At 53.6% G+C, this 24314-nt stretch overlaps 3 protein-coding genes and 1 pseudogene across 4 annotated transcripts; all 4 read right to left on the bottom strand.

The window, feature by feature from the left end:
- Positions 1-3918: 3918 nt before the first annotated feature.
- TRAPPC5 (trafficking protein particle complex subunit 5) lies at positions 3919-6010 on the bottom strand. 2 transcript variants are annotated; one of them, XM_004059884.5, is made up of 2 exons: positions 5891-6010; positions 3919-4531 (listed from the first exon to the last, which is right to left on the bottom strand). In XM_004059884.5, exon 2 carries the CDS (start codon positions 4517-4519, stop codon positions 3953-3955), a length of 567 nt encoding a protein of 188 aa, XP_004059932.1. In that variant the 5' UTR covers positions 4520-4531; positions 5891-6010; the 3' UTR covers positions 3919-3952. The 2 variants fall into 2 exon arrangements, with proteins under 2 accessions (XP_004059932.1, XP_018872182.1); XM_019016637.4 differs by having other exon boundaries at positions 5720-5937.
- Positions 6011-7640: 1630 nt separating this feature from the next.
- On the bottom strand, positions 7641-9734 carry MCEMP1 (mast cell expressed membrane protein 1). The gene is made up of 7 exons (XM_004059883.3): positions 9594-9734; positions 9055-9144; positions 8540-8677; positions 8381-8431; positions 8177-8290; positions 7798-7857; positions 7641-7683 (listed from the first exon to the last, which is right to left on the bottom strand). The coding sequence occupies exons 1-7, from the start codon at positions 9685-9687 to the stop codon at positions 7667-7669; spliced, it is 564 nt and encodes a 187-aa protein (XP_004059931.1). The 5' UTR covers positions 9688-9734; the 3' UTR covers positions 7641-7666.
- A 6577-nt stretch (positions 9735-16311) lies between these two features.
- RETN (resistin) lies at positions 16312-17757 on the bottom strand. The gene is made up of 4 exons (XM_019014951.4): positions 17668-17757; positions 17330-17457; positions 16869-16946; positions 16312-16544 (listed from the first exon to the last, which is right to left on the bottom strand). Exons 2-4 carry the CDS (start codon positions 17445-17447, stop codon positions 16414-16416), a joined length of 327 nt encoding a protein of 108 aa, XP_018870496.1. The 5' UTR covers positions 17448-17457; positions 17668-17757; the 3' UTR covers positions 16312-16413.
- A 2492-nt stretch (positions 17758-20249) lies between these two features.
- LOC109024133 (ubiquitin-ribosomal protein eS31 fusion protein-like) lies at positions 20250-21072 on the bottom strand (annotated as a pseudogene).
- Positions 21073-24314: the final 3242 nt, after the last annotated feature.

The raw sequence follows: 24314 nt of genomic DNA, 5'->3' as shown, positions 1-24314 counted from the left end.
TGGGAGGCCAAGGCGGGCAGATCACTTGAAGTCAGGAGTTCCAGACCAGCCTGGCCAACATGGTGAAACCCCGTCTCCACTAAAAATACAAAAATTAGCTGGGTGTGGTGGCGGACGCCTATAGTCCCAACTATTCAGGAGGCTGAAGCAGGAGAATTGCTTGAACCCAGGAGGCTGAGATCTGAGATCGCACCACTGCACTCCAGCCTGGGTGACAGAGTGAGACTCTATCTCTAAATAATAATAATAATAATAATAAGTAATCTGTGTGACCATGGGCACATGACTTCTTTTGGAACCTGCCTGGGAAATGAGGTGATGCTGCTTGCCCAGCTCACCAAGGGCTGGTGCCTGGCTCCTCCTCCTCCTCCTCCTCTCACCCACCCACCTGGAGGGTCCAGGGGAAGACCTTCCTTGCAGCCCAGAGCACCGTAAGTTAGAGCTGCTGTGATCAGAAGCTGCCGAACCACAGGCTCTTCTTTCTCTTCATCCTCCCTTGCCCCAACCCCGGGCCCAGCCTCATAACCCTACAGCTTGTTCAAACGTTTTCCCTTCTCCTCGGTGGCCCCCTAACTCACCCTCGGTGGCCGGTGGGGACGGGGCGTGGGAACAGACCCTGGGCCCTGCACTCCCAGCTTACAAATTCCCACAGCTCCTCTTCCTCCCTCCCGATTTCTCTGACATCCTTCACAGCCCCGCCTCTGGACAGAAGAATGGCCCCTGCCCTGGCAGGCCCTGGAAGCCCCTCTCGCCAGGGTCTCAGAGGACCTGCCTGGGGCTGCTTAGCCCAAAGCGTCCTGCATTTTGCTCTGAAATCCAGCTTCTCAGACACCATGTTCCCCTCCCTCCGTCCCCGATCCAGGACTGTGGTTTCTGTGTCTGTGCTGACGCCCAGACCTCCCTCCAGAACTCCAGACCCCAAACCCCAAGACCTGTGCATCTGCTGGCCCCCTAGACGCCTCCCCCTCATTCCAGATTCAGGCTATCATCCTGCCCAAGCCCTCTCCCGGCGCCTCCCTCCACCTCCAACAGCCAACAGCTATTCCAGGATCAGCCCTGGGGCTATGCGTGGTGGTTGCTCAATGGTTTCATTCATCCTAGAAATGCCACCTTCTCCCCAGTGTGCTGACGCCCACCCTGCTCAATGCCTCTTGCTAGGATGGCTGAGACTGCCCTGACCAAGCCCTCAGCCCTGGTCCACCAGGCAGTCCAACAGAGCATCCTAAACAAATCTAGAGGTGACACCGACCCCTTTGGCCCTTCTCATAACCAGTGAGGGGAGCCCAGCTGACAGTCCCTGCAGTTCCTTTTCTGAACAGACCTGTCTGTTCACATTCTGGGGGGCGGTGGAAAGGAAGCAGGGAAGATTGGATCATGGTTCCCCCAAAAAAACTGGAAGAACTTTCCTTGGGGGAGAGGAGGAGTGATCAGAAACCAAGTGTGGTGAACAAAAAGGGAAAGGAAAATTGCCTGAGGTGTAATACATTACTTTTTTTTTCTTTTTTAAGACAGGGTCTCACTCTGTTGCTCAGGCTGGAGTGCCAGTGGCGTGATCTTGGCTCACTTCAACCTCCGCCTCCCAGGTTTAAGTGATCCTCCTGCCTTAGCCTCCCAAGTAGCTGGGATTACAGGTGCCTGCCACCACGCCCAGCTAATTTTTGTATTTTTAGTAAAGATGGATTTTGCCATGTTGACCAGGTTGGTCTCAAACTTCTGGCCTCAAGTGATCTGCCCACCTCGGCCTCTCAAAGTGCTGGGATTACAGACATAAGCCGCCACGCCTGGTCTTATTTCAAATTTTTTTAGACAAGGTCTCACTATGTTGCCCAGGCTGGACACCAACCCCTGGCCTCAAGCGATCCTTCTGCCTCGGCCTCCTGAATAGCTGGGACTCCAGGTGTGCACCACTGCACCCCACTTATTTTAAATTTTTTTTAACAAGGAAAATGTGTACCATCCTGGACTTTAAAATTAACTTTAAAGTATTGACCAGACTGGCCAACACAGTGAAACCTCGTCTCTACTAAAAATACAAAAAATTAGGTAGCTGGGATTAGAGGAATGCACCTCCACGCCCAGCTAATTTTTGTATTTTTAGTAGAGATGGGGTTTCACCATATTGGCCAGGCTGGCTCGAACTCCTGACCTCGTGATCCGCCTGCCTCGGCCTCCCAAAGTGCTGGGATTATAGGTGTGAGCCACCGCGCCCGACCTTTTTGTTTTTTAGATGGAGTTTTGCTCTTGTTGCCCAGGCTGGAGTGCAATGGTGCAATCTCGGCTCACTGCAACCTCCACCTCCCGGGTTGGAGCGATTCTCCTGCCTCAGCCTCCCAAGTAGCTGGGATTACAGGCATGTGCCACCACACCCGGCTAATGTTTTGTATTTTTAGTAGAGACGGGGTTTCACCATGTTAGCCAGGCTTGTCTCGAACTCCTGACTTCAGGTGATCCACCTGCCTCAGCCTCCCAAAGTGCTGGGATTACAGGCATGAGCCACCGCACGCGGCCCCTCCTGGTGATTCTGATACCCTAAAGCCTGCATCTCAATCTAAGGTCCCCAGGAATCCCCTGGGGGCCTCGCTAAAATGCACCCTCAGATTCAGCAGCTCTGGGGTGGGCCTGAGACTGCATTATGGACCAACTCCCAGTTGATGCTGCTACTGCTGATCTACAGAACACACTTTGATTTGGCTCACACCTGTAACCCCAGCACTTACGGAGGCCAAGGCGGGAGGATCGCTTGAGGCCAAGAGTTTGAGACCAGCCTGGGAAACCTAATAAGAGCCCCCATCTCTACAAAAATTTTTTAAAAGTTAGCTGGGCATGGCTGGGCGCCATGGCTCACGCCTGTAATCCCAGCACTTTGGGAAGCCGAGATGGGCAGATCACGAGGTCAGGAGATCGAGACCATCCTGGCTAACATGGTGAAACACCATCTCTACTAAAAATATGAAAAATTAGCCAGGTGTGGTGGTGGGCACCTGTAGTCCCAGCTACTCGGGAGGCTGGGGCAGGAGAATGACATGAATCTGGGAGGCGGAGCTTGCAGTGAGCCAAAGCCGAGATGCTGCCACTGCACTCCAGCCTGGGCGACAGAACAAAACCCTGTCTCTGAAAAATATAATAAATGAGGGAAGAAGGCAAACAATCTCCCTCAGCCTGTTTTCTAGGCACACGGTGACACCCACTCCTTTACATGTTGTCTGTGGTTGCATTCAGTACATCAGCGGAGTAATGGGGCAAGACCACATGGCGGCGCAGCAGTGGCTCACGCCTGGAATCCCAGCACTTTGGGAGGCTGAAGTGGGCGGATCACCTGAGGTGAGGAGTTCAAGACCAGCCTGACCAACATGGTGAAACCCCATCTCTACTAAAAATACAAAAATTAGCCGGGTGTGGTGGGAGGCACCTGTAATCCCAGCTACTTGGGAGGCTGAGGCAGGAGAATCACGTGAACCCGAGGTGGAGGTTTGCAGTGAGGTGAGATGATGCCACCGCACTCCAGCCTGGGCGACAGAAAAAGACTCTATCTCAACAAATAAAAAAATAATAATAAAGACGACATGGCATAAAATAGTGCCCATCTGGCACTTTGCGCAGTTTGCCCACCCCCCCAGTCTAAAGGCGTCTGTCTCAGCCTGATGCGTCTCCCAGGACCCCATGCCCCCTCCAGCCTGCAGACAGCCTCCAACCGTGATTCCAGAACCTGCCAGCATTTCCCACCAACTCCTTCTGCCCGGTTTATTTCTCCCCACCACTCCTGGTCTCACTCAACCCCCCAACCCTATGGCCAGACACGCCCCCGCTCTACCGTAAACACATTTGGACCTGGTCTCCCTCCCCAGCCTGGGGCAGGGCTGTGGCTCAAGGTACCGAGTGGATCTAAGGCCGCCACACAAGACACAAGACACACTTGGGGAGGGGCTCTCTGTATCCTTTATCTCCGGCAGGGTCAGCGGCCCTCCAGGGCCCGGTCTCGAGCGATGACTGCCTCCTCGAACTTGATCATGAGCGTGGTGCCCTTGTGCCAGTGCGCCGTGACCTTGGCAGGGAAGCCGCTGTGTGTGAGCACCGCCTCCACGATGCCCGCCGTGAAGCTGGCGCAGTTGAGCGTGCTGTTCTCCTTGGGCACGGAGATGTAGGTGTTGATGAGCGGCTCGCGCTCGATGATGTAGAAGGTGCGCGCGTCATCGTTGGCCTGCTCCAGCTTGTCCGCCTCCTTGCCGAAGAGCGCCTTCCACACGGCGCCTTTGACGAAGAGCAACGCGCCTAGCACCTTGGTCTCACGCCGGGCACCCTTTTCGCGCGCCACCAGCGCATCCAGCACGCGCGCGCCCACCTGGCGGCCCAGCGCGGCCAGGCGCGCCTGCAGCTCGGCCACGGAGAAGACGCGGCTCTGGCAGTGCTGTACCAGCTCGGAGAACAGCAGTGCGAAGGCGCTCAGGCTTACCTCGGTGCGCGGCCGCGCCAGCGCGCGCTCCAGCAGCGCCGACTTCCCGCGCGTGAAGCGCGCCTCCATGCCGCCGCCACCCTGCGGGGAGACCAGGAAGTGCAGGTGTCAGGGGCAATGGGAAGGGGAGCAGGCCGGGAGGAAAGGAGGGAGAACCGCGAGGGGCCCTGGGACACCCTCGACCCATGCCACTGTTGTGTGCTCCAGTGCCGACTTCCCCCGTGCAAAGAGATGCGCGTAAAACATGCCTCCATTACACGTAACCAGATAAATCAAGGGAGGGGGGAGTCTTATACCCTCGGCAGGCAGCGGGCTAGCGGGAGTGGGGACAAGGTAAGAGGAGAGACACGAGGGGGAACAGAAGAGGGCGCCGAAACCATCCAACCCTCGGGCATGCAGACGGTTCAATTGCGAAAGCGCCTTCCTGCCCGCTCCGCCACCTACAGGAGTAACTAGAAAACTAGTGTATGGGGGAAGGGGCGTCAGATCTAGGGCAGGGAGGTGACAAAGATGAGGCACCACGAGGGGATATGGGCAGTCGCTCCTGCCCCGCCCTGCGCTCCAGCACAGACAACCCTCGGGAACTTTCCTGCCGGCCCCCTGCGGAAAGCCAGAGTAAAGGGGGTGGAGGGTGGGAGTGGGGTAGGAGCGTGTCAAGACCAAAGGCCAGGAGGGTTGGGGGCTTTAACAGGGGGGATCCGTGGGGCCAGGCAGGAGGGGCGGGGAACCCCCAACCCCAAGCCCTCAGGCAGCTCCGATGTGTCACGCAGGAACCCTTCGTCCTTTGAGACGCGGATGGGCCTGGGTTCTGAAGGCTGGGAGGAGGGGCCCAGAGGTGTTGGGAGCCTCCCACCCCCGTGCTCTCCAGAAAGGAAGCTGGATGCTGAGCAACTGTGGTCCTCCCATCAGCTGTCGGTGCGGGAAGAGGGAGATGGGGTAGGGGGCTCCTGGAGAGAAATTGGGTGGGGAGCGGGCGCCGAGACGGGATCGGAGGGGCAGCTGAGAACCCGCCCCCACCATGCATGGGGAGGTCTGTGGATGCTAAGCCGACCCCAACGAGGTCTGCGTGGGAGGTGGGAGAACCAGCGGGGAGGGGGGTCCCAGGGGCTCCGGGCCGCCCCCGCCCCAGCATGCAGATCCGTCCGTGGCGAGGGCCCTGGGCGCGCGAGATGCGAGAGGGATCGTTAAGACCCCACCACCGGGCTGCGATGGGGGCTGAAGTGAGCTGAACTGCCGTAGGGTCAGGGCCCCGCGACCCTCGCCCCGTACCTCTACACTGGGGAGAAACCCACCCTCCTCGCAGCCTCCTGAGGGGGGCCGAAGCGAGCGGGCTCGGGCTCGCGGACGCCGAGACCCCAGCCCGGGACCCACACGCCCGCGGGGAAGGGGCCGGGGAGCGGACGAGGCCCGGCGCGGGCAGGGGGGTGGGTAGGGTCTCACCAGGAACCGCAGCCGTCTGCTCGGCCGAGCTGCTTTACGGCGCCGTAAAAGGCGCTGCGGGCGCAGGCGCTCGACCGGCCAGGCGTGTGGGCGGGGCGCCGCGGCGGTGCCTGAGAGCGGCCGCATGGGGGCGCGCGAGTCCGCGGAGCCGGACCCAGGGACGTGGCCCACGGCCGTGATGGCTGCTCCGCGCGTGGCCAGGGTCTCGCTGGCTCTGGGTGGCCCACGCTGGAGGGGACGCTTGCAGGCCTAGTCACCTGCTCAGGGCGCACGTATGACAATGGGCCAATGTATACCCTTGCACATGGACACACCTGTTGGCGTTTCCAGGCACTCCTGTGTCCTTGGGGATGGGTTCCATTGTCTCAAGTGCATCCATGTGGCCCGCGGTGGCTCCCGCCTGTAACCCCAGCATTTCGGAGGCCGAGGTGGGAGAATCACTTGAGGCCAGGAGTTTGAGACCAGCCTGGACAACATAGCTAGACTCCCACCTCTTTAAAAAAAATTAGCCAGGTGTGGTGGTGTGAACCTGTAATCCCATCTACTCGGGAGGCGGAAGCAAGAGGATCGCCTGAGCCCAGGAGGTCGAGGCTGCAATGAGTCATGATCGTACCACTGCCCTCCAGCCTGGGTGACAGAGCGAGACCCTGTCTCAAAAAAAAAACAAAAACAAACAACAACAACAAAAAATCAAGTGCATGCATGAGCGGTGGACATAGTACATTAGGGTCATGTACACTCATGGATACATGCTCAATGGCATAGATACACTCACGGGCACAATTACACACGTGGGTACACGCTTAGGGCTTGTATATATCCGTGGTCCCAGGTACACTCAGGGAGATGTTGTATGCTCAGGGGCACCCACTCTGGGACACAGGGAAGACACAGGGAATGAGTTACTCATTCACAGATGCACAGGTACTCACGCAGGGCACTCAGTCTCGCCCACCCTCGTGCCCCGGGGTCATTGTCACTTGCAGACTCTCCCTCTCCCCAGGTCCCAAAACCCCTCCCCTTGACCCAGTAACAGGTCCCTTAGCGACGCTGTTTTCCCTTGACTTTATTTATCTTCATAAGTCACAAAATGTGAGTGCAGAGATAAATGACTGTCTATGTGCATGTGCCTTGAGCACACAGGGTGGCATAACTCGGCACACTCATAATGACACAGCCATTCACCCAGGCACAGATAGTGACAGGGCACACATGGCGACACCCACACGTACAGAGATAAATCTCCCCCACCATGACATGGTTAGACACAAAACACGCCGCAGTATACTCTAGTATGTTTACACAAACAGGGAGACAGGCCCGTGCAATGCATGTCACCAACACCCACACTCAGAGTGACATCTGCTGGAGGTCCTCAGACACAGCCACCCACCGTGACATGCCGAGACTCACATATGTCACATGATACAGGCATGCATGCCACATTCACTGTGACTCTCAGTCCTATTCATTCATCACCTTTCTGGGAGATACACTGAAATGTCCACCCTTTGCAAAATGCACACACACGCGCACGCACACACGCACACACACCCGCGCACACGCACACACACGAACACACGCGCACACACGCACGCAGGTCTACACACACACGAGCAACTCCGAGACACTCATTCACCATGACTCGAGGTTTTTCTATATGTGGGACGAGGGGCAGGTTCACACTAGGCTGGAGGGGGGTCATTTCCCGTCTTCGTTGGCAGGTGCAGCCCCATCTTCCAAGCTGTGGCTTTGGCTGCCACAATGTCCTCTCATTTATTGAGGTGAGGACTCTGGGGATGGGGAGAGATCCACAGTGAGGCAGATCCCACCCCTGGGAGAGGAGCTGGGGCTAAATCTGAAGCCCCACCCACCCTCCTCCACCTCCCCTTGGGGCGCCAACTTACGTGGCATTTTCTGCAGCACCTCCAAGATTTTCTGTACCTTTGTGTCAATGTTTTTTATGCCTAGGGGGCGGGGAGGGTTGGGTAGGAACAGATAAGTCAAGCTGCGGTGGAGCCTCAAACAAAGCCCCCACCTTCCTTGGAAGCACCCCCCCTGCCCCACACCCACCCTGGGGTACAGCAGAGCCCATGGATTTGGGGTTCCCAGGAGTCTTTCAATACCCACAGAGCAACCCAGATGGTAACACCCATCGCCCCTCCACAACTTGAGCTTTGGGAGGGTAGGACCCCGGCTTTCTCCTCCCCTGAATCCCCTGCCCCCAGCTCAGCTCCGGGCATTGGTGACAAATAACCCCCATAGAAGGCGAGACTACACAGGCACCTGCTAATGTCGTCTCTAATTTATCCACCTTGCTCCTGACCATGGTGATGCTCTGCTGAATGGAATCCCAGCCTCTCTTCTGTCTCTCTTCGCATGCTTGTATGGAGTTTGAGACTGAGGGCATGAAACAGGGGTGTCTGTGCATCCATCCCTCTCCAGACCCCCACCATGACCCCATGGGTCTCCCTCAGACCCTCCGCTCACCATTCCAAAGCTCCCTTTTAAAGCCCAGCAGCTCCTTGGACATCTCAGCATCTGTTCAGGAGGGGCAGGAAAATCCTTGAAGCACCCAGGGAGAGAGAGAGAGAAGGACAAGGGAGAAAGTCTAGGCCCCCCAGCACCCTCCTCCCAAGAAGTACTCACTCTTCACCATGATGAAGGCTGACAGGATGATGCAGAGGACAAAGGCCAGGGCCAGGAGGATGTACAGGCTCAGGATGGCTCTGTACAACCAGCAGGGGACCTGGGTGGAGTCTGAGGGCGGCCTGCACTGGGCTGGGACTGGAGCAAAGAGGCAGCGAAGTGACCTTGAGGGGCCAGCACCACCACTCAAACCATCCTCACTGTCTCTAACACCATGGACACCTCGCTCCTCCCAAAACCATCAGCAGCTGTGGTCATGCAGCTTGCCATCATCGTCAACGACACTGCCACCACCAGCCACCCTCAGCAATCTAACACCGTCACCATCAAAGACCCCCTCTCCAGCATTCCCCAACATTGTCATCATCAACAGACCTCATCAGCACGTCAACAGCTGTCACCTCTTCCTTCCCCATCGCCTCCTCCCTTCCACGCAGCCCCGGGGGCCCTGCGGTTGCCTGCCCACCTGCCCCTTCCCAAGGTGATGGGATGTGAGCAGGTGGGTGTCTGCTCACCTTGGCTCGTGAGTCGTGAATGACCATCCTTTGTATGGTCCTGGTTTTTGAAGGCCAAGGTGATATTCTCATAGTCTGGGTCATGGGCACCTGGGAGGGGTTGGAGACCTGCTCAGAGCTCTGTGGTGTGGAGAGTGGATCCGGGATCTTGTTTTACCCAACCCTTTGCACTCAATAAATTGTAGGGGGTCAAAGATAAGGAGTGAGAAGCTAAAATCTGCTTTTTGGTTAAGCGGGGCGGGTGTGTGAGAGTTCGAGTGATCACACCACACACACATCCACACACCTTGGAGGGGAAGGAGCCCCCGGCCCCCACCTTTGACCCCTTACCTCTCCCATCTCAACTCTCCTTCTTTTTTTATTTTTATTTTTTACAGACAGAGTCTCCCTATGTCTCCCAGGCCAGTCTCCACCTCCAGGGCTCACGCAATCCTCCCGCCTCAGCCTCCCAAAGTGCTAGGATTACAGACATGAGCAACAGCCCCCGGCCCCCCAATCTCTCCTTCTTAACCCCTCCCTTCCACCTTGAGTTCCCTAACCTTGATTCTTGGCTGAGACCCCCCGTTTCTTGTCCTTGAAGGCTGGTGCTTGCATCTTGACTTCCTGGTGCTTGTAGATTTCCTCCACTTCCATGGTCCCCAGCCCGCAAATTTGTCCATACACGTCCCCGCCCACCGGAAGGTGTGGGCAGATGAGGAAATCTGGAGGTGGGGGGAAGAAAGAGGGGGAGCAGCCTCCTCTTTTCAGGGATCCACGACTCTCGCACCCTGGGGCACCCTCATTCCTGCCCCGATCAAGAGGCTCTTGGGAGCCAAGAGGTCTCAGGAAGGACGAAGAAGAAAAACCTCTAGACCGGGAGATGGAATTCGACACTCGGAAATGTTACAGGAAGCTGTGGTCTCTGTGTGTGTCTGTGTCTACCTGGATGGACCTCACCCTCCTACCTCCTCTCCGTTTCAAAAGAGAAGCTGTGACACCTCAGTGTCCCAACTTTTCGGGTAAGAGCAACCAGGCTTGGAGACAGGACCCCTGGGTCCCCCCACACCTTCCTCCCTCCAGCCTCAGCTCCACCCCTCAGCTCCACCCCCAAGAAGTTCTTCTACTTCTACAAGTCCCCGTGGAGGAAAAGCACAGATGTGAGGCAACGGGAACTAACCACTGGAACGCCACACCCACATCTGGGACTGAGGACAGACCCACATCCTTCCCTCCCTCCCCAAATCCCCTGCTTTTATACAACCCTGGAGGAGGCTGGGTGAGGTGGCTCACGCCTGTAATCCCAGCACTCTGGGAGGCTGAGGTGGGTGGATCATCTGAGGTCAGGAGTTCAAAACTAGCCTGGCTAACATGGTGAAACCCCGTCTCTACTAAAAATACAAAAATTAGCTGGGCGTGGTGGCGAGCGCCTATAATCCTAGCTACTCAGGAGGCTGAGGCAGGAGAATCGCTTAAACGTGGGAGGCGGAGGCTGCAGTGAGCGGAGATCACGCCATTTCACTCCAGAATGGGTGACAAGAGCGAAACTCTGTCTCAAAAAAGAACCCTGGAGGAACAGTTTCCTCTGCACCTGGAAACTCCAGGTTTCTCATTCTCATCCATCCATCTGCTTATCTACCCAGATACTCTCTCTCTCTCTCACACACACACACACACACACACGTACACACACATGTACACACACAGGTCTGCATAGGGACACACATCACAAACTCATTTGCATACTATTTGCATTGTGACACTCAGAAAAATAGACACAGGCATGCGTTCACATGCCCGCACTCTGTCTAGAAGGTGTCTTAGTTCACTTTGTGTTTATCTGATCTTGAAAACTGGGCTTACAAAAGGCACAAAGCAGCTGGGTATGGTGGCTCGCTCTATAGTCCCAGCTACCCAGGAGGCTGAGGTAGGAGGATCATTTGAGACCAGGAGTTTGAGACCTGCGTGAGCAACATAGCAAGACCCTGTCTCTTTAAATGTTTTTTAATAATTTTTTTTTGAGACAGGGTTTCACTCTGTTGCCGAGGCGGGGGTGCAGCAGCGTGAACATGGCTCACTGCAGCTTTGACCTCCCTGGCTCAGGTAATCCTTCGGCCTCGGCTTCCCGAGTAGCTGAAATTACAGGTGGGCATGACTTCACCTGGCTAATTTTTCTCCTTTTTTGAGATGGAGTTTTGCTCTTGTCGCCCAGGCTGGAGTGCAATGACGCTATCTCAGATCACTGCAACCTCCGCATCCCAGGTTCAAGTCATTCTCCTGCCTCAGCCTCCCAAGTAGCTGGGATTACAGGCATGCACCACCACCCCCGGCTAATTTTGTATTTTTAGTAGAGAAGGGGTTTCCCCATGTTGGTCAGGCTGGTCTCGAACTCCTGACTTCACGTGATCTACCCGCCTTGGCCTCCCAAAGTGCTGGGATTACAAGCATCAGCCACCGTGCCGAGTCTAATTTTTCTTATTTTTTGTAGAGATGAGGGTCTCAATATGCTGTCCAGGCTGGTCTTGATCTCCTGGGTTCAACTGATCCTCCAGCCTTGGTCTTCCAAAGTGCTGGGATTACAGGCATACATTTTTATTTTTATTTTTTTCTGGCCAGGTGTGGTGGCTCACGCCTGTAATCACAGCACTTTGGGAGTCTGAGGCGGGCGGATCACCTGAGGTCAGGAGTTAGAGACACCAGCCTGACCAATATGATAAAACCCTGTCTCTACTAAAAATGCAAAAATTAACTGGGCCTGGTGGCAGGCGCCTGTAATCTCAGCCACTCGGGAGGCTGAGACAGGAGAATCGCTTGAACCCGGGAGGTGGAGGTTGCGGTGAGCCGAGATCGCACCATTGCACTCCAGCCTGGGCAACAAGAGCAAAAGTCCGTCAAAAAAAAAAAAAAAAAAAAAAAAAAGAAAGAAAGAAAGAAGGAAGGAAGAAGAAAAGAAAAAAAAAACAAGTATAAGACTGTCTTATGTGCAGAAAGTGATGATGTTTTGGTTAAAAATATGTGGTTAAATTTCAGACAACTTGAATGTTGAGAAATGAGCATCGAGATCTAGTGAGGATGATGTTCTGTTTCCTAAAATATTGCCAAATCCCGTGTCTCCAAGAAAGATCAATTTGATAATGACTTCATGCCAGCTCCTCTATTTGGTCTTAGAAAGAAGTCAGTTACTGAGCTATAGGACCGCCTTCTAATGGAGCAGACGGACCAATTGGATGTGGGCTCTGCCTTGATGGACAGGCACAGGGGGTGGAGCCACAGCGTTGCACATTTCCCGGGCTTGGATGGGGCTGAGACCTGGCTCCAGGCTCTGGACTTCCTTTGAGAAAAAGGTCACGCTAAACCAGAGGCCCACAAGCAATCATGTCATGTGGGAAACATCTGCAAAGCTGCCTGACCAGCACCCGTCCCTTTCATAGGGTAACATTCTCAATTTTCTTTTAAGAAAGAAAATGTGTGCTAGGTCCAGCAAACCATAAGTTAGGGATTGGTTTACAGTGGACAAATGATCCAGACCCAGCCAATCAGAGTCTAAGATTGGGCAGAGAGGCGGGCATTTGAGCAAGATCCAGCCAATGAAACGCTGGTCTGGGATTTTTATTGGTTTAACCAGGGGGAAAAAGCATTCTCTTTTTTTTCCAGCCCTCACTAGGGCTGCCACAATGGGAGGATGTAATGGGAGCTGTGACAGGGAAGAATCTACTTGAGAGCGAAGGCAGTGCTGAGAAAATCAGACCCGAGAGGAAGTCTGTGTCCTGGAGACATCATTTGAGACCCTGGTTCCAAGCCATACCTGAACCTGTTGTTCTAACCCTGGGCTTGTTAGTTACACAAATAAGAAACTTCCTTTTAGTTTTGCCCAAGCTAGTTTGAAGTGGGGTCTGTTGTACTTGCAAGCAGAAGAATCTTGCCTTGGCTGGTCTCTGTGGCCCATGCCTGCAATCCCAGCACTTTGGAAGGCCGAGGCAGGTGAATCACTTAAGGTCAGGAATTTGAGACCAGCCTGGCCAAAATGGCGAAATCCCCGTGTCTACTAAAAATACAAAAATTAGCCAGGAGTGGTGGCGGGTGCCTGCAATCCCAACTACTCAGGAGGCTGAAGCAGGAGAATCACTTGAACCTGGAGGTGGAGGTTGCAGTGAGCTGAGATCGTGCCACTGCACTCCAGCCTGGACAACAGAGTGAGACTCCATCTCAAAAAGGAAGAACAAGAAGGAGGAGGAGGATGAGGAAGAGGAAGGAGGGAGGGAGGAGGGAGGAGGGAGGAGGATATCTTGCCTACCACAGGGGATCTAGGCATTAGCTATTGAGGAAATTGAGGTTCTAATAGGGGGTTTGCCTGTCCACATCACCTGGGCAGATATACCTCCAAGTCTGCACTCTGGGGCAGGAGAATGTCTATGTTGGAATTGAGGAACCTGAAGAGAGCCCTCTTAGGGTTCAGATACAGGACTATTGGATGGGGGTGGAGACAAATAGTTCTGGGGACAATGGAGCATCCCCGCCCCCAACACACACACACAGCAGTAAGGGGCAGGGACACACACAAGGCACTAGACTCACCCTCTCTGGCCCTGACCATGCTTCTAACTCAGTGGTCCTGCCCTACCCCCATGACCACTGTAGAGTCAGGAGAGAGGGTCTGGGAAGGGAATCCCTGGGCTGGAGTCTGGGTGGGGTCCCTGGCACCAGAAGTGGTTGTAATCTCTGCTCATGGCTACCAGCATCAGACAGGGCCATCACAGGGGGTGGGTGGCAGTGGGAGGAGAGTCCAAAACATCCTGAAAACCAGAACCTCATTCTATCATCTGTTGTCCAGGTGTGACATTTGAGTCTGGGATCCCTTTCAAGACTAGGTGCTAGGAATTCTGAAGTCTGTGGTGGGAAATCAGGGACTGGATGGCAACACTCCTGGGTCAGGCTTCCTGTAGAACTGGACCCTGAATCACCTGAATTTGTGCCCCAGGGAGCTGAGGCAGGGGATGCTGAGGCTTTTGCCCACTAGAACAGGGGTCCCCAGCCACCGGGCATTGGGAACGGGGCCTCACAGCAGGAGGTGAGTGGTGGGCGAGTGAGAGAAGCTTCATCTGTATTTACAGCCACTCCCCATCATTCGCATTACCACCTGAGCTCCACCTCCTGTCAGACCAGCAGCAGCATTAGATTCTCATAGGAGCAAAAATCCCATTGTGAACTGCGCATTTGAGGGATGTAGCTTTCTCCCTTCTTATAAGAATCAAATGCCTGGTAATCTGTTGCTGTCTCCCATCACCCCCGGCTGGGACCGTGTAGTTGCAGGAACACAAGCTCAGGGCTCCCACCGATTCCACATTATGGTGAGTTGTAGAATTATTTTATTCTATATTACAATGTCATAATAATAAAAATAAAGTGAATAATAAATGTAATGTGCTTGAATCATCCAGAAACCATCCTTGCTCCCCCCCCACCCCATACACACACCAATTGTCTTCCATGAAAACAGTCTCTGGTGCCAAAAAGGTTGGGGATCGCTGCACTAGGGTATCAGATACTTATCCAGGTGCAGTGGGGACTTGAGTCAGAAATGCAAGAGTCTGCCTGGAGCATGTGTGTGTTTGTGTTCCTGCATCATCTCTGCCCACCATAGTCAAATCTGCGATTCTCTGTGCATTGGCTGGGGGGGTGGTGCCTTTCTGTGTCCAAGAGTGTCTGGGGGCACATGGGTGTGTCTGTGGATGTGGTGTCTCCGTGTGGCCGTGGTAGGTGGGTTGTGTACTCTGTGTGTGCACGTGGCTGTGTATAGCTGTGTGTGCATGTGCACCATGTGCACGTCAGTGCTGTATCTAAGTGTACACATGGCTACTGATCAACAGACATTTACTGAACATCTACTGTATACCATGCTCTATTCTAAACCCTGGGGGCGCTGGGTGCGGTGGCTCACGCCTGTAATCCCAGCACTTTGGAAGGCCGAGGTGGGTGGATCACCTGAGGTCAGGAGTTTGAGACTAGCCTGGCCAACATGGTGAAACCCGCTCTCTACTAAAAATACAAATTAGCTGGGCATGGTGGTGGGCACCTGTAATCCCAGCTACTTGGGAGGCTGAGGCAGGAATATCGCTTGAACCCAGGAGGCAGAGGTTGCAGTGAGCCGAGATTGTGCCACTGCACTCCAGCCTGGGCGCCAGAGTGAGACCTTGTCTCAAAAATAAAAATTAAAAAATAGGCCAGGCGCGGTGGCTCATGCCTGTAATCCCAGCACTTTGGGAGGCTGAGGCCAGTGAATCGCTTGAGGCCAGGAGCTCAAGACCAACCTAGCCAACATGGTGAAACTCCTTCTCTACTAAAAATACAAAAATTAGCCAGGTATGGTGGCGAACGCCTGTAGTCCCAGCTACGTGGGAGGCTGAGGCAGGAGAATCGCTTGAACCCAGGAGGCAGAGGTTGCGGCGAGCCGAGATTGCACCACTGCACTCCAGCCTGGGCAACAGAACGAGACCCTGTCTCAAAAAAAAAAAAAAAAAAAAAAGAAAGAAAGAAAGAAAAGAGAAGAGGGGAGAGGAGGGGAGGGGAGGGGAGGGGAAGGGAAGGGAAGAAACGAAACCCTGGGGGGATCTAGGAGCAGACAAGTCCCCTGCTCTGTGTTTTCATAATCTAGTATCCAGGAAGGGGTAAGCACCCTGCGTGTATCTGGTTGTAACTAACTACTCACAACTGCACTTGCCTGTGTGAAAATGTGAGCTTGTGATGATGCGTGACGTCAGATAGGCGTCCCTGACTGTCCGTAACCCAACTTTGCCTGTGCCTTGGGGATTCCTCCTTGCAGGTAGGAAGTGACGGGTACAGGTTCCAGCTCTGGGCTGAGACATGATTCAGGGTTCCACCCTGACCTGGGGCTCCTGGAGTCTTGGGGCCCTGGAGGGTCCCGTCCACTGCCCAGACTGACCCAGGTCCTCGATGAAGCCTCATTATGAGGACTGGGGGAAAATGACCCAGCCACTTCCTGGGGAGGTCGGAGACCCCAGGGTGAGCGTCAAGGTAGCCTCAAAGGTGAGACGTCACCTCTTGAAGGCAGCCATGAGCCTTGGGTGGGGACGTCACTAGAGGAAGTTCAGGCCCTATTTTCGGAGGAAGCAGTTGGAGATCCCATAGGAGGAAGGGGGATGGGGCAGTAGAAAGTCGCGGTGTCCCCGCCCCCTCCAGCAGCTACGCGCCTCACTCTCTTGGAGACGCTAGATCAGTCCCTCCGGGCCTACTAAAGAAACCACGCAGGGCTCAGATCCGCTCCATCATCATCATCATTATCTCCAGGTTTATTTCCAGCTCCCCCGCAACCCCTCCGGACCTGGAGCCGCCTCCGCCCGCGCTGTGCACGCGCTGCGCGCGACCTCAGGGCTGCACACGACAGCAGCGCGCTCCGGTCCAGTCCATGCCCGCGCACTGGCAGTGACATGTGGTCTCGGCGCGCACATCCCACGAGCCACAGGCGGAGCCACAAGTGCAGCCGGTGACGGCGAAGCCTGCAGCCCGGAACAGAGGAGCGTGGACTCTGAGCTGGGAGGCTGAGGGTGGGAGCGGGAGGGGGGTGGGGAGCGCGGGGGAGGGGGGGTTGGGGGGGTGGGGGTGGGGACGGGGACGGCTGGAGGCTCCAACCACTGAATGGGCACTGGAGGCAGGGAGTGAGGGTGGACACCAGTGTCCAGATGGTGGGCGGAGAAGGCTGGGAGTCAGGACCAAGATCCTAGGGGAGTAGAGGCTGGACATGGGGAACGTGGCGGGGAGGGGGCATTCCCAGGGGACTTGGAACAGAGATGGGCGCCTGGACAACAGTCTCCTGCACTCACCTCGGGGGCAAGTAGCCAGGTCCCCCCTGGAGGTGACGCTCTGGCACTCCAGGCCAATGCTCCTTATTGCCCTAAATACTGGGGGGCAGGAGGAAAGGAGACAGGGGGAGCTGTGAGACCAAACGGTCCCTCCCCCATCCTCCCGTTACGTTCGCCCTGTTGGTTTGGAGCTAGGTCCCTGTGGGCATAGGAGCTCACTGGCCTCCAGGACCCTGTCTTGAGTTGGGTGTTTTGGAGTAAGGGAAGGTTTGGAGTGAGAGCGGGGATTGGGTTTGGAGCTGTGGATAAGGTGGGGACAGTCGGAGGGCTTGGGAGTGGAGTTGGGGTTGAATTTATGATCTGGTTGGATTTGAGGATGAGATTTGGTGAGCGCTGGGGCTGGGTTGGAGTCAGGTCTGTGCCAGGGATCAGTGAGGTCTCTGAGACCCTTGGGGAGCTTGCCCAAGTGGGGGGGTCCTCACTTAGGGAGCTGGCGATCTCCTGGATCCTCTCATTGATGGCTTCTTCCATGGAGCACAGGGTCTTGCTAGACACTAACAGCCCCAGCACAGGGAGGAGGAGGAGACAGAGAGCTTTCATCCTGCAGGCGCTGAAAGAGGGAACCAAGAGACCCACAGCTGGGTCAGCCCTGCCCATGTGGGGAAGATCCGGCCCGTGGAGGGAGTAGGATCTGCCCCTGGATCTGGACCCCTGTCCCCGGACCCCTGTCCCCCCATGTGGGGGACAGGGATGGAGGCTCAGCCTTGACCCCAGCCTCCCCGCTGGTGCCATGGCAAGCGCAGGAGCAGCTGTCACTTACCCTCTTGGTGGGCTCAGCTAACCAAATCCGGCACACGAATTCCTGCACCGCAGCTCTTTCTTTGAGGCCTCTTGGGGTGGGGCTTCCTGTCTTGGCTAATAAGTCCCTGGGCCCCCAACCCTCCGGTCCCACATCCGGGGCCAAGAGGAAGCCCCTGAGCAGACAGTAAGGGCTGGAGGAGGAAGGGAGCCTTCCCACTTCCAACAGGGCCTCCCTCTTCATGTCCAGAGACTGGTCAGGAGGTGGTGCCCCAGGGATAATGCCAGGGGCTGTGGTCTGAGGAACAGGTAGACAAGCAGAGTTTTGCATGCAAGGGTGGCTGATGCAAACATGACAAAAATAATGCCTCTTGCTAGGCATGGTGTGGACAAGCACTTGTAGTCCCAGCTACTAAGGAGGCTGATGTGAGAGAATTGCTTGAGCCCGGGAGTTCGAAGCTACAGTGACTTATGATCACACCACTGCACTCCAGTCTGGGCAACAGAGCAAGACCACTTCTCTAAAATAGTAATAATAATTATGTCTCTGGGTGAGAATGACATACCGCATTCATACCCAAATGCCCATGAGCAATAGAACTGGTAAATAAAATCATGGTTTATGGCCGGTGGCTCACGCCTGTAATCCCAGCACTTTGGGAGGCCAAGGCGGGCGGATCACTTGAGGTCAGGAGCTTGAGACCAACCTGGCCAACATGATGAAACCCTGTCTCCATTAGACATACAAAAATTAACTGGGCGTGGTGGCGTGTGCCTGTAATCCCAGCTACTTGGGAGGCTGAGGTGGGAGAATCACTTGAACCCGGGATGTGGAGGTTGCAGTGCAGAGATCGTGCCCCTGTGCTCCATCCTGGATGACTAGCTTGGGCACCATAGCAAGACTCCATCTCAAAAAGAAGAAAGAATAATCATGGTTTATTCCATCAATGGCATCACCTGCAACAGAAGTTGGAAAGCCATTGCTCACGGGCCAAGGTCCAGCTCATGTTTCTTCTTGGACCACCCATGAGCTAGAATGGTTATTACATTTTTATTTGTTCTGTTTCCAATACAATGGGCTTTTTTGTGGTAAAATACATATAACATACAATTTACCATTATAACTTACTTTTTTTCTTTTTTGAGACAGAATCTTGCTCTGTTGCCCAGGCTGGAGTGCAGTGGCGCGATCTCGGCTCACTGCAAGCTCCGCCTCCTGGGTTCACGCCATTCTCCTGCCTCAGCCTCCCAAGTAGCTGGGACTACAGGCGCCCACCACCATGCCCGGCTAATTTTTTGTATTTTTTTTTTTTTTAGTAGAGATGGAGTTTCACCGTGTTAGCCAGGATGGTCTCGATCCCCTGACCTTGTGATCTGCCCGCCTTGGCCTCCCAAAGTGCTGGGATTACAGGCGTGAACCACCGTGCCCGGCCTTTTTTTTTTTTTTGAGACGGGGTCTTGCTATGTTGCCCAAGCTAGTGTCAGACTCCTGGCTTCAAGTAATCCTCCCACCTTGGACTCCCCAGTAGCTGAAGCTACAGGTACGCACCATCTTGTTCCATTTTAACCATTGCTTTTGTTTGTTTCTTTGTTTCAGAGTCTCACTCAGTTGCTCAGGCTGGAGTACAGTGGCTCAATCTCGGCTCACTGCAACCTCCACCTCCTGGGTTCAAGCAATTCTCCTGCCTCAGCCTCCCGAGTAGCTGGGATTACAAGCGTGCACCACCATGCCCGGCTAATTTTTTGTATTTTTAGTAGAGACGGGGTTTCACCATGTTGGCCAGGCTGGTCTCAAACTCCTGACCTCAAGTGATCCGCCCGCCTCAGCCTCCCAAAGTGCCGGGATTACAGGTGTGAGCCACCATGCCCGGCCTATTTTAACCATTTTTCAGTGCACAATTCTGTGGCGATAAGCACATTCATGTTGTTGTGTAGCCACCACTGCCGTCCATCTCCAGAACTTTCTCCTCTTTCCAAACTGCAACTCTGTCCCCATGAAACACTCACTCCCTATCCCTCTCCCCAGCCCTTGGCACCCTCCATCTTGCTTTCTGCCTCTATGGATCTGACGACTCTAGGGACCTCCTAGGAGTGGAATCACACAGTGTATGTCCTTTTGTATCTGCTTATTTCACTGAGCATAATATCCCCAAGGTTCATCCCTGCTGTAGCCTGAGTCAGAACTGTTTTCCTTTCCATGGCTGTATCACATTCCCTTGTGTGGATGAACCACGGTGTGTTTATTCCTTCATCCATGGATGGACACTTGGGTTGCTTCCGGCTTTTGTTTCGTTTTTTTGTTTGTTTGTTTGTTTTTGTTAGCTCACATCTTTTGTGGGTTTTTTTTTTCTTTTTTGAGATGGAGTCTCGCTCTGTCGCCCTGGCTGGAGTGCAGCGGCACGATCTCGGCTCACTGCAAGCTCCGCCTCCCGGGTTCACTCCATTCTCCTGCTTCAGCCTCCCGAGTAGCTGGGACTACAGGCGCCCGCCACCATGCCCAGCTAATATTTTTTGTATTTTTAGTAGAGACGGGGTTTCACCGTGTTAGCCAGGATGGTCTCGATCTCCTGACCTTGTGATCCGCCCGTCTCGGCCTCCCAAAGTGCTGGGATTACAGGTGTGAGCCACCGCGCCTGGCCATCTTTTGTTAATTCATACAGTTACTTGTCTTCTGGTTTGTTGAAGCAGTAAGTGAGACAACATTTGCCACAATAATGTCTGTCAAAGTGGCTTGCCATAAACACTCCAGCACCACATTCATCAGAAGAGCAACCTCGGCGAAGGTGACTAATTTTGCCATTCTCATCCACCTTATATTTCAGGACAGCCAGCTTCACCTTCTTTCTCTTGTGCTTATTCGTCTTGCAGGTAAGACTTCTTCTTCTGGCCGGGCTCAGTGGCTCAGGCCTGTAATCTCAGCACTTTGGGAGGCCGAGGCAGGTGGATCACGAGGTCAGGAGTTCAAGACCAGCCTGGCCAACAAGGTGAAATCCTGTCTCTACTAAAAATACAAAAATTAGCCGGGCGTGGTGGCGCATGCCTGTAATCCCAGCTACTCGGGAGGCTGAGGCAGGAGAATTGCTTGAACTGGGACCCGGGAGGCAGAGGTTGCAGTGAGCCGAGATTGCACCACTGCACTCCAGCCTGAGCTACAGAGTGAGACTCCATCTCAAAAACAAACAAACAAAAAAAAAGACTTCTTCCTTTCCTTAGCACCACCACGAATTCTCAATACAAGATGAAGAGGAGACTCCTTTTGAATGTTGTAGTCAGACAGAGTACGTCCATCTTCCAGTGCTTGTCTTTGCTGATCAGGAGGAATTCTTTCTTTACCCTGGATCTTGGCCTTTACATTTTCTACTGTATCTGAGGGTTCAGCCTCGAGGGTGATGGTCTTCCCTGTAAGGGCTTTCAGGAAAATCTACATTTTGATGGCGGCTCCACCACAGATGGTGGATCGAAAAGGTTTTTGTTTTTTTGAGACAGAGTTTCGCTCTTGTCACCCAGGCTGGAGTGCAAGTGGCACGATCTTGGCTCACTGCAACCTCTGACTCCTGGGTTTAAGTGATTATCCTGCCTCGGCCTCCGAGTAGCCAGGATTACAGGCATGTGCCACCACCACACCTGGCTACTTTTTTTTTTTTTTTTTTTTTTTGTATTTTTAGTAGAGATGGGGTTTCGCCATGTTGGCCAGGCTGGTCTCAAACTCCTGATCTGAAGTGATCCGCCCGCCTCGGCCTCCCAAAGTCCTGGGATTACAGGTGTGAGCCACTGTGCCTGGCCTGCTTCTGCCTTTTGGCTATTGTGAATAATGCTGCTCTGAACATAGATGTGCAAATATCTGTTTGCAGCTCCTGCTTTCAATTCTTCTGGGCGTATGCCCAGGAGTAGTACTGCCTGATCTTATGGTAATTCTATGTTTAACTTTTTGAGGCACTGCCAATTTTCACATTTTTAAACCATAGGGAAAAAAAAGTTTTTTTTTTTTTTTAAAAGACAAAGTCTGGCTCTGTTTTCCACGCTGGAGTGCAATGGTGCAATCATAGCTCACTGCAGCCTCAAACTCCTGGGCTCAAGCAATCCCCCCCTCATCAGCCTCTTGAGTAGGCGGGACTACGGCATGTGTCACCACACCTAACTAATTTTTTTAGTTTTTTTGTAGAGGTGGGGTCTCACTCTATTGCCCAGGCTGGTCTCAAACTCCTGGCCTCAAAAGGTCCTGCCACCTTAGCCTCCCAAAGCACTGAGATTACAGGCATGAGCCACTGTGCCTAGCCAAAAAATATTTGTAATGTTTAGTGAAAATAAAAATCATATAAAATTCAAATTCATATAATTTTCATAAAAAGTCCATAAAGAAAATTTTCTTAAAACATTGTCAGCTGGGTGCGGTGACTCATGCCTGTAATCACAGCACTTTGGGAGGCCAAGGCGGATGGATCACCTGAGGTCAGGAGTTCAAGACCAGCCTGGCCAATGTGGTGAAACCCCATCACTACTTACAATACAAAATTAGCCGGGTGTGGTGGCACACGACTGTAATCCCAGCTACTTGAGAGGCCGAGGCAGGAGAATTGCTTGAACCCGGGAGGTGGAGGTTGCAGTGAGTCAAGATGGTGCCATTGCACTCCAGCCTGGGCAACAAAAGCGAAACTCTGTCTCAAAAAAAAAAAAAAAAATTGCCAAGCTCAGTGGCAGGCACCTGTCATCCTAGCTACTTGAGAGACCAAAGCAGGAGGATTGTTTGAGCCCAGGAGTTTGAGGGCAGCCTGGGCAACATAGTGAGATCCTGTCCCTACAAACACACACACACAGTTTGCTACCCCCTCTTTTTTGAGAGGGAGACTCGCTCTTGTCACCCAGGCTGGAGTGCAGTGGCGCGACCTTGGCTCACCGCAACCTCTGCCTCCCGGGTTAAAGCGATTCTCCTGCCTCAGCCTCCCGAGTAGCTGGGATTACAGGCAGGTGCGCCACCATGTCCGGCTAATTTTTGTATTTTTAGTAGAGATGGGATTTCGCCATGTTAGCCAGGCTGGCTTTGATCTCCTGATCTCAAGTGATCTGCCCGCCTTGGCCTCCCAGAGTGCTGAGACTATAGGCATGAACCACTGCGCCTGGCCCCATTTTTTAATATATCATCAGTGACTGCTATCACATGTCCGTGGCAGAGCTCAGCAGCTGTAGAGTGGATGGACAGTGGGGCCCCCAAAGCTGAGAATGTTTACTATCTGACTCGTTACAGAAAACATTTTTTTGTACCCCTGGTATGTGGTGATGAGTGAGAATGAGACAACAGTCCATGGATTACAGCTACACCCAACCACGTGGCTGATTCTCACGAACATATGTTAGCATAGAAGCCAGAACCCAAAAAGAACATACCATACAAATCCATTTATTAAAAAAAAAAAAGCGGGGCCGGGCGCGGTGGCTCCTGCCTGTAATCCCAGCACTTTGGGAGGCCAAGGCGGGCGGATCACAAGGTCAGGAGATCAAGACCATCCTGGCTAACATGGTGAAACCCCATCTCTACTAAAAATCCAAAAAATTAGCCGGGCGTGGTTGCAGGCACGTGCAGTCCCAGTTCCTTGGGAGGCTGAGGCAGGAGAACGGTGTGAACCCAGGAGGCGGAGCTTGCAGTGAGTCGAGATGGCGCCACTGCACTCCAGCCTGGGTGACAGAGCAAGACTCCGTCTCAAAAAAAAAAAAAAAAAACCTAAAAATACAAAAATTAGCCAGGTGTAGCGGCAGGTGCCTGTAATCCCAGCTACTCGGGATGCTGAGGGAGGAGAATCGCTTGAACCAAGAGGTGGAGGTTGCAGTGAGCTGAAATCATGCTACTGCACTCCAGCCTCGGCAACAGAGAGAGACTCTGTCTCACAATAATGATAATAATAATAAATGAAATACAAACAAAACTAATTTATGCTGTCGGAAATGAGGATGGAAGAGTCCTGGGGAATCAGATAGTGGTGATAAAATCATATCAGGAAGGCCCCTAGTGAGGGGGGAGTTTTGTAAAAATTTTCAGCTGTAACTCTCATTTGCACAATTTTCTCTATGTATTTATATATCAATCAACATGATGCGTGTGTATTAAATCCCTGTGTAAATGCAACGGTGCACACAGGTTCAAAGCGCAGGCAATATTTATTGAGCAACTATTATGTTCCATATGCTGTGTTAAACACCATGCATACACTAAGAAGCAGAGGGATCCTGCCCTTGCCCGGGACGAGTTGGCCCTTGTCAGTCAGGGAAAGGCAGACACCAACAGAACAGCAATAAAAAGGCCGGGCAATGGGCCAGGCGCGGTGGCTCATGCTTGTAATCCCAGCCTTTTGGGAGGCCGAGGCAGGCGGATCACCTGAGGTCGGGAGTTCGAGACCAGCCTGACCAACATGGAGAAACCCCTTTTCTACTAAAAACACAAAATTAGCCAGGCGTGGTGGCACACCAGGTGGGTAGCTGTAATCCCAGTTACTCGGGAGGCTGAGGCAGGAGAATTGCTTGAACCCGGGAAGCGGAGGTTGTGGTGAGCCAAGTTTGAGCCATTGCTTTCCAGCCTGGGCAAAAAAAGCAAAACTCCATCTCAAAAAAAAAAAAAAAAAAAAAAAAAAAAAAAAAAGCCCGGGCGCCATGGCTCACACCTGTAATCCCAGTGCTTTA

The sequence above is a fragment of the Gorilla gorilla genome, chromosome 20 (genome assembly GCF_029281585.2).
Source record: "Gorilla gorilla gorilla isolate KB3781 chromosome 20, NHGRI_mGorGor1-v2.1_pri, whole genome shotgun sequence".
NCBI lineage: Eukaryota > Metazoa > Chordata > Mammalia > Primates > Hominidae > Gorilla > Gorilla gorilla.
The sequence above is the reverse complement of the archived record's forward strand: the minus strand, read 5'-3'. Positions and strand labels throughout refer to the sequence as shown.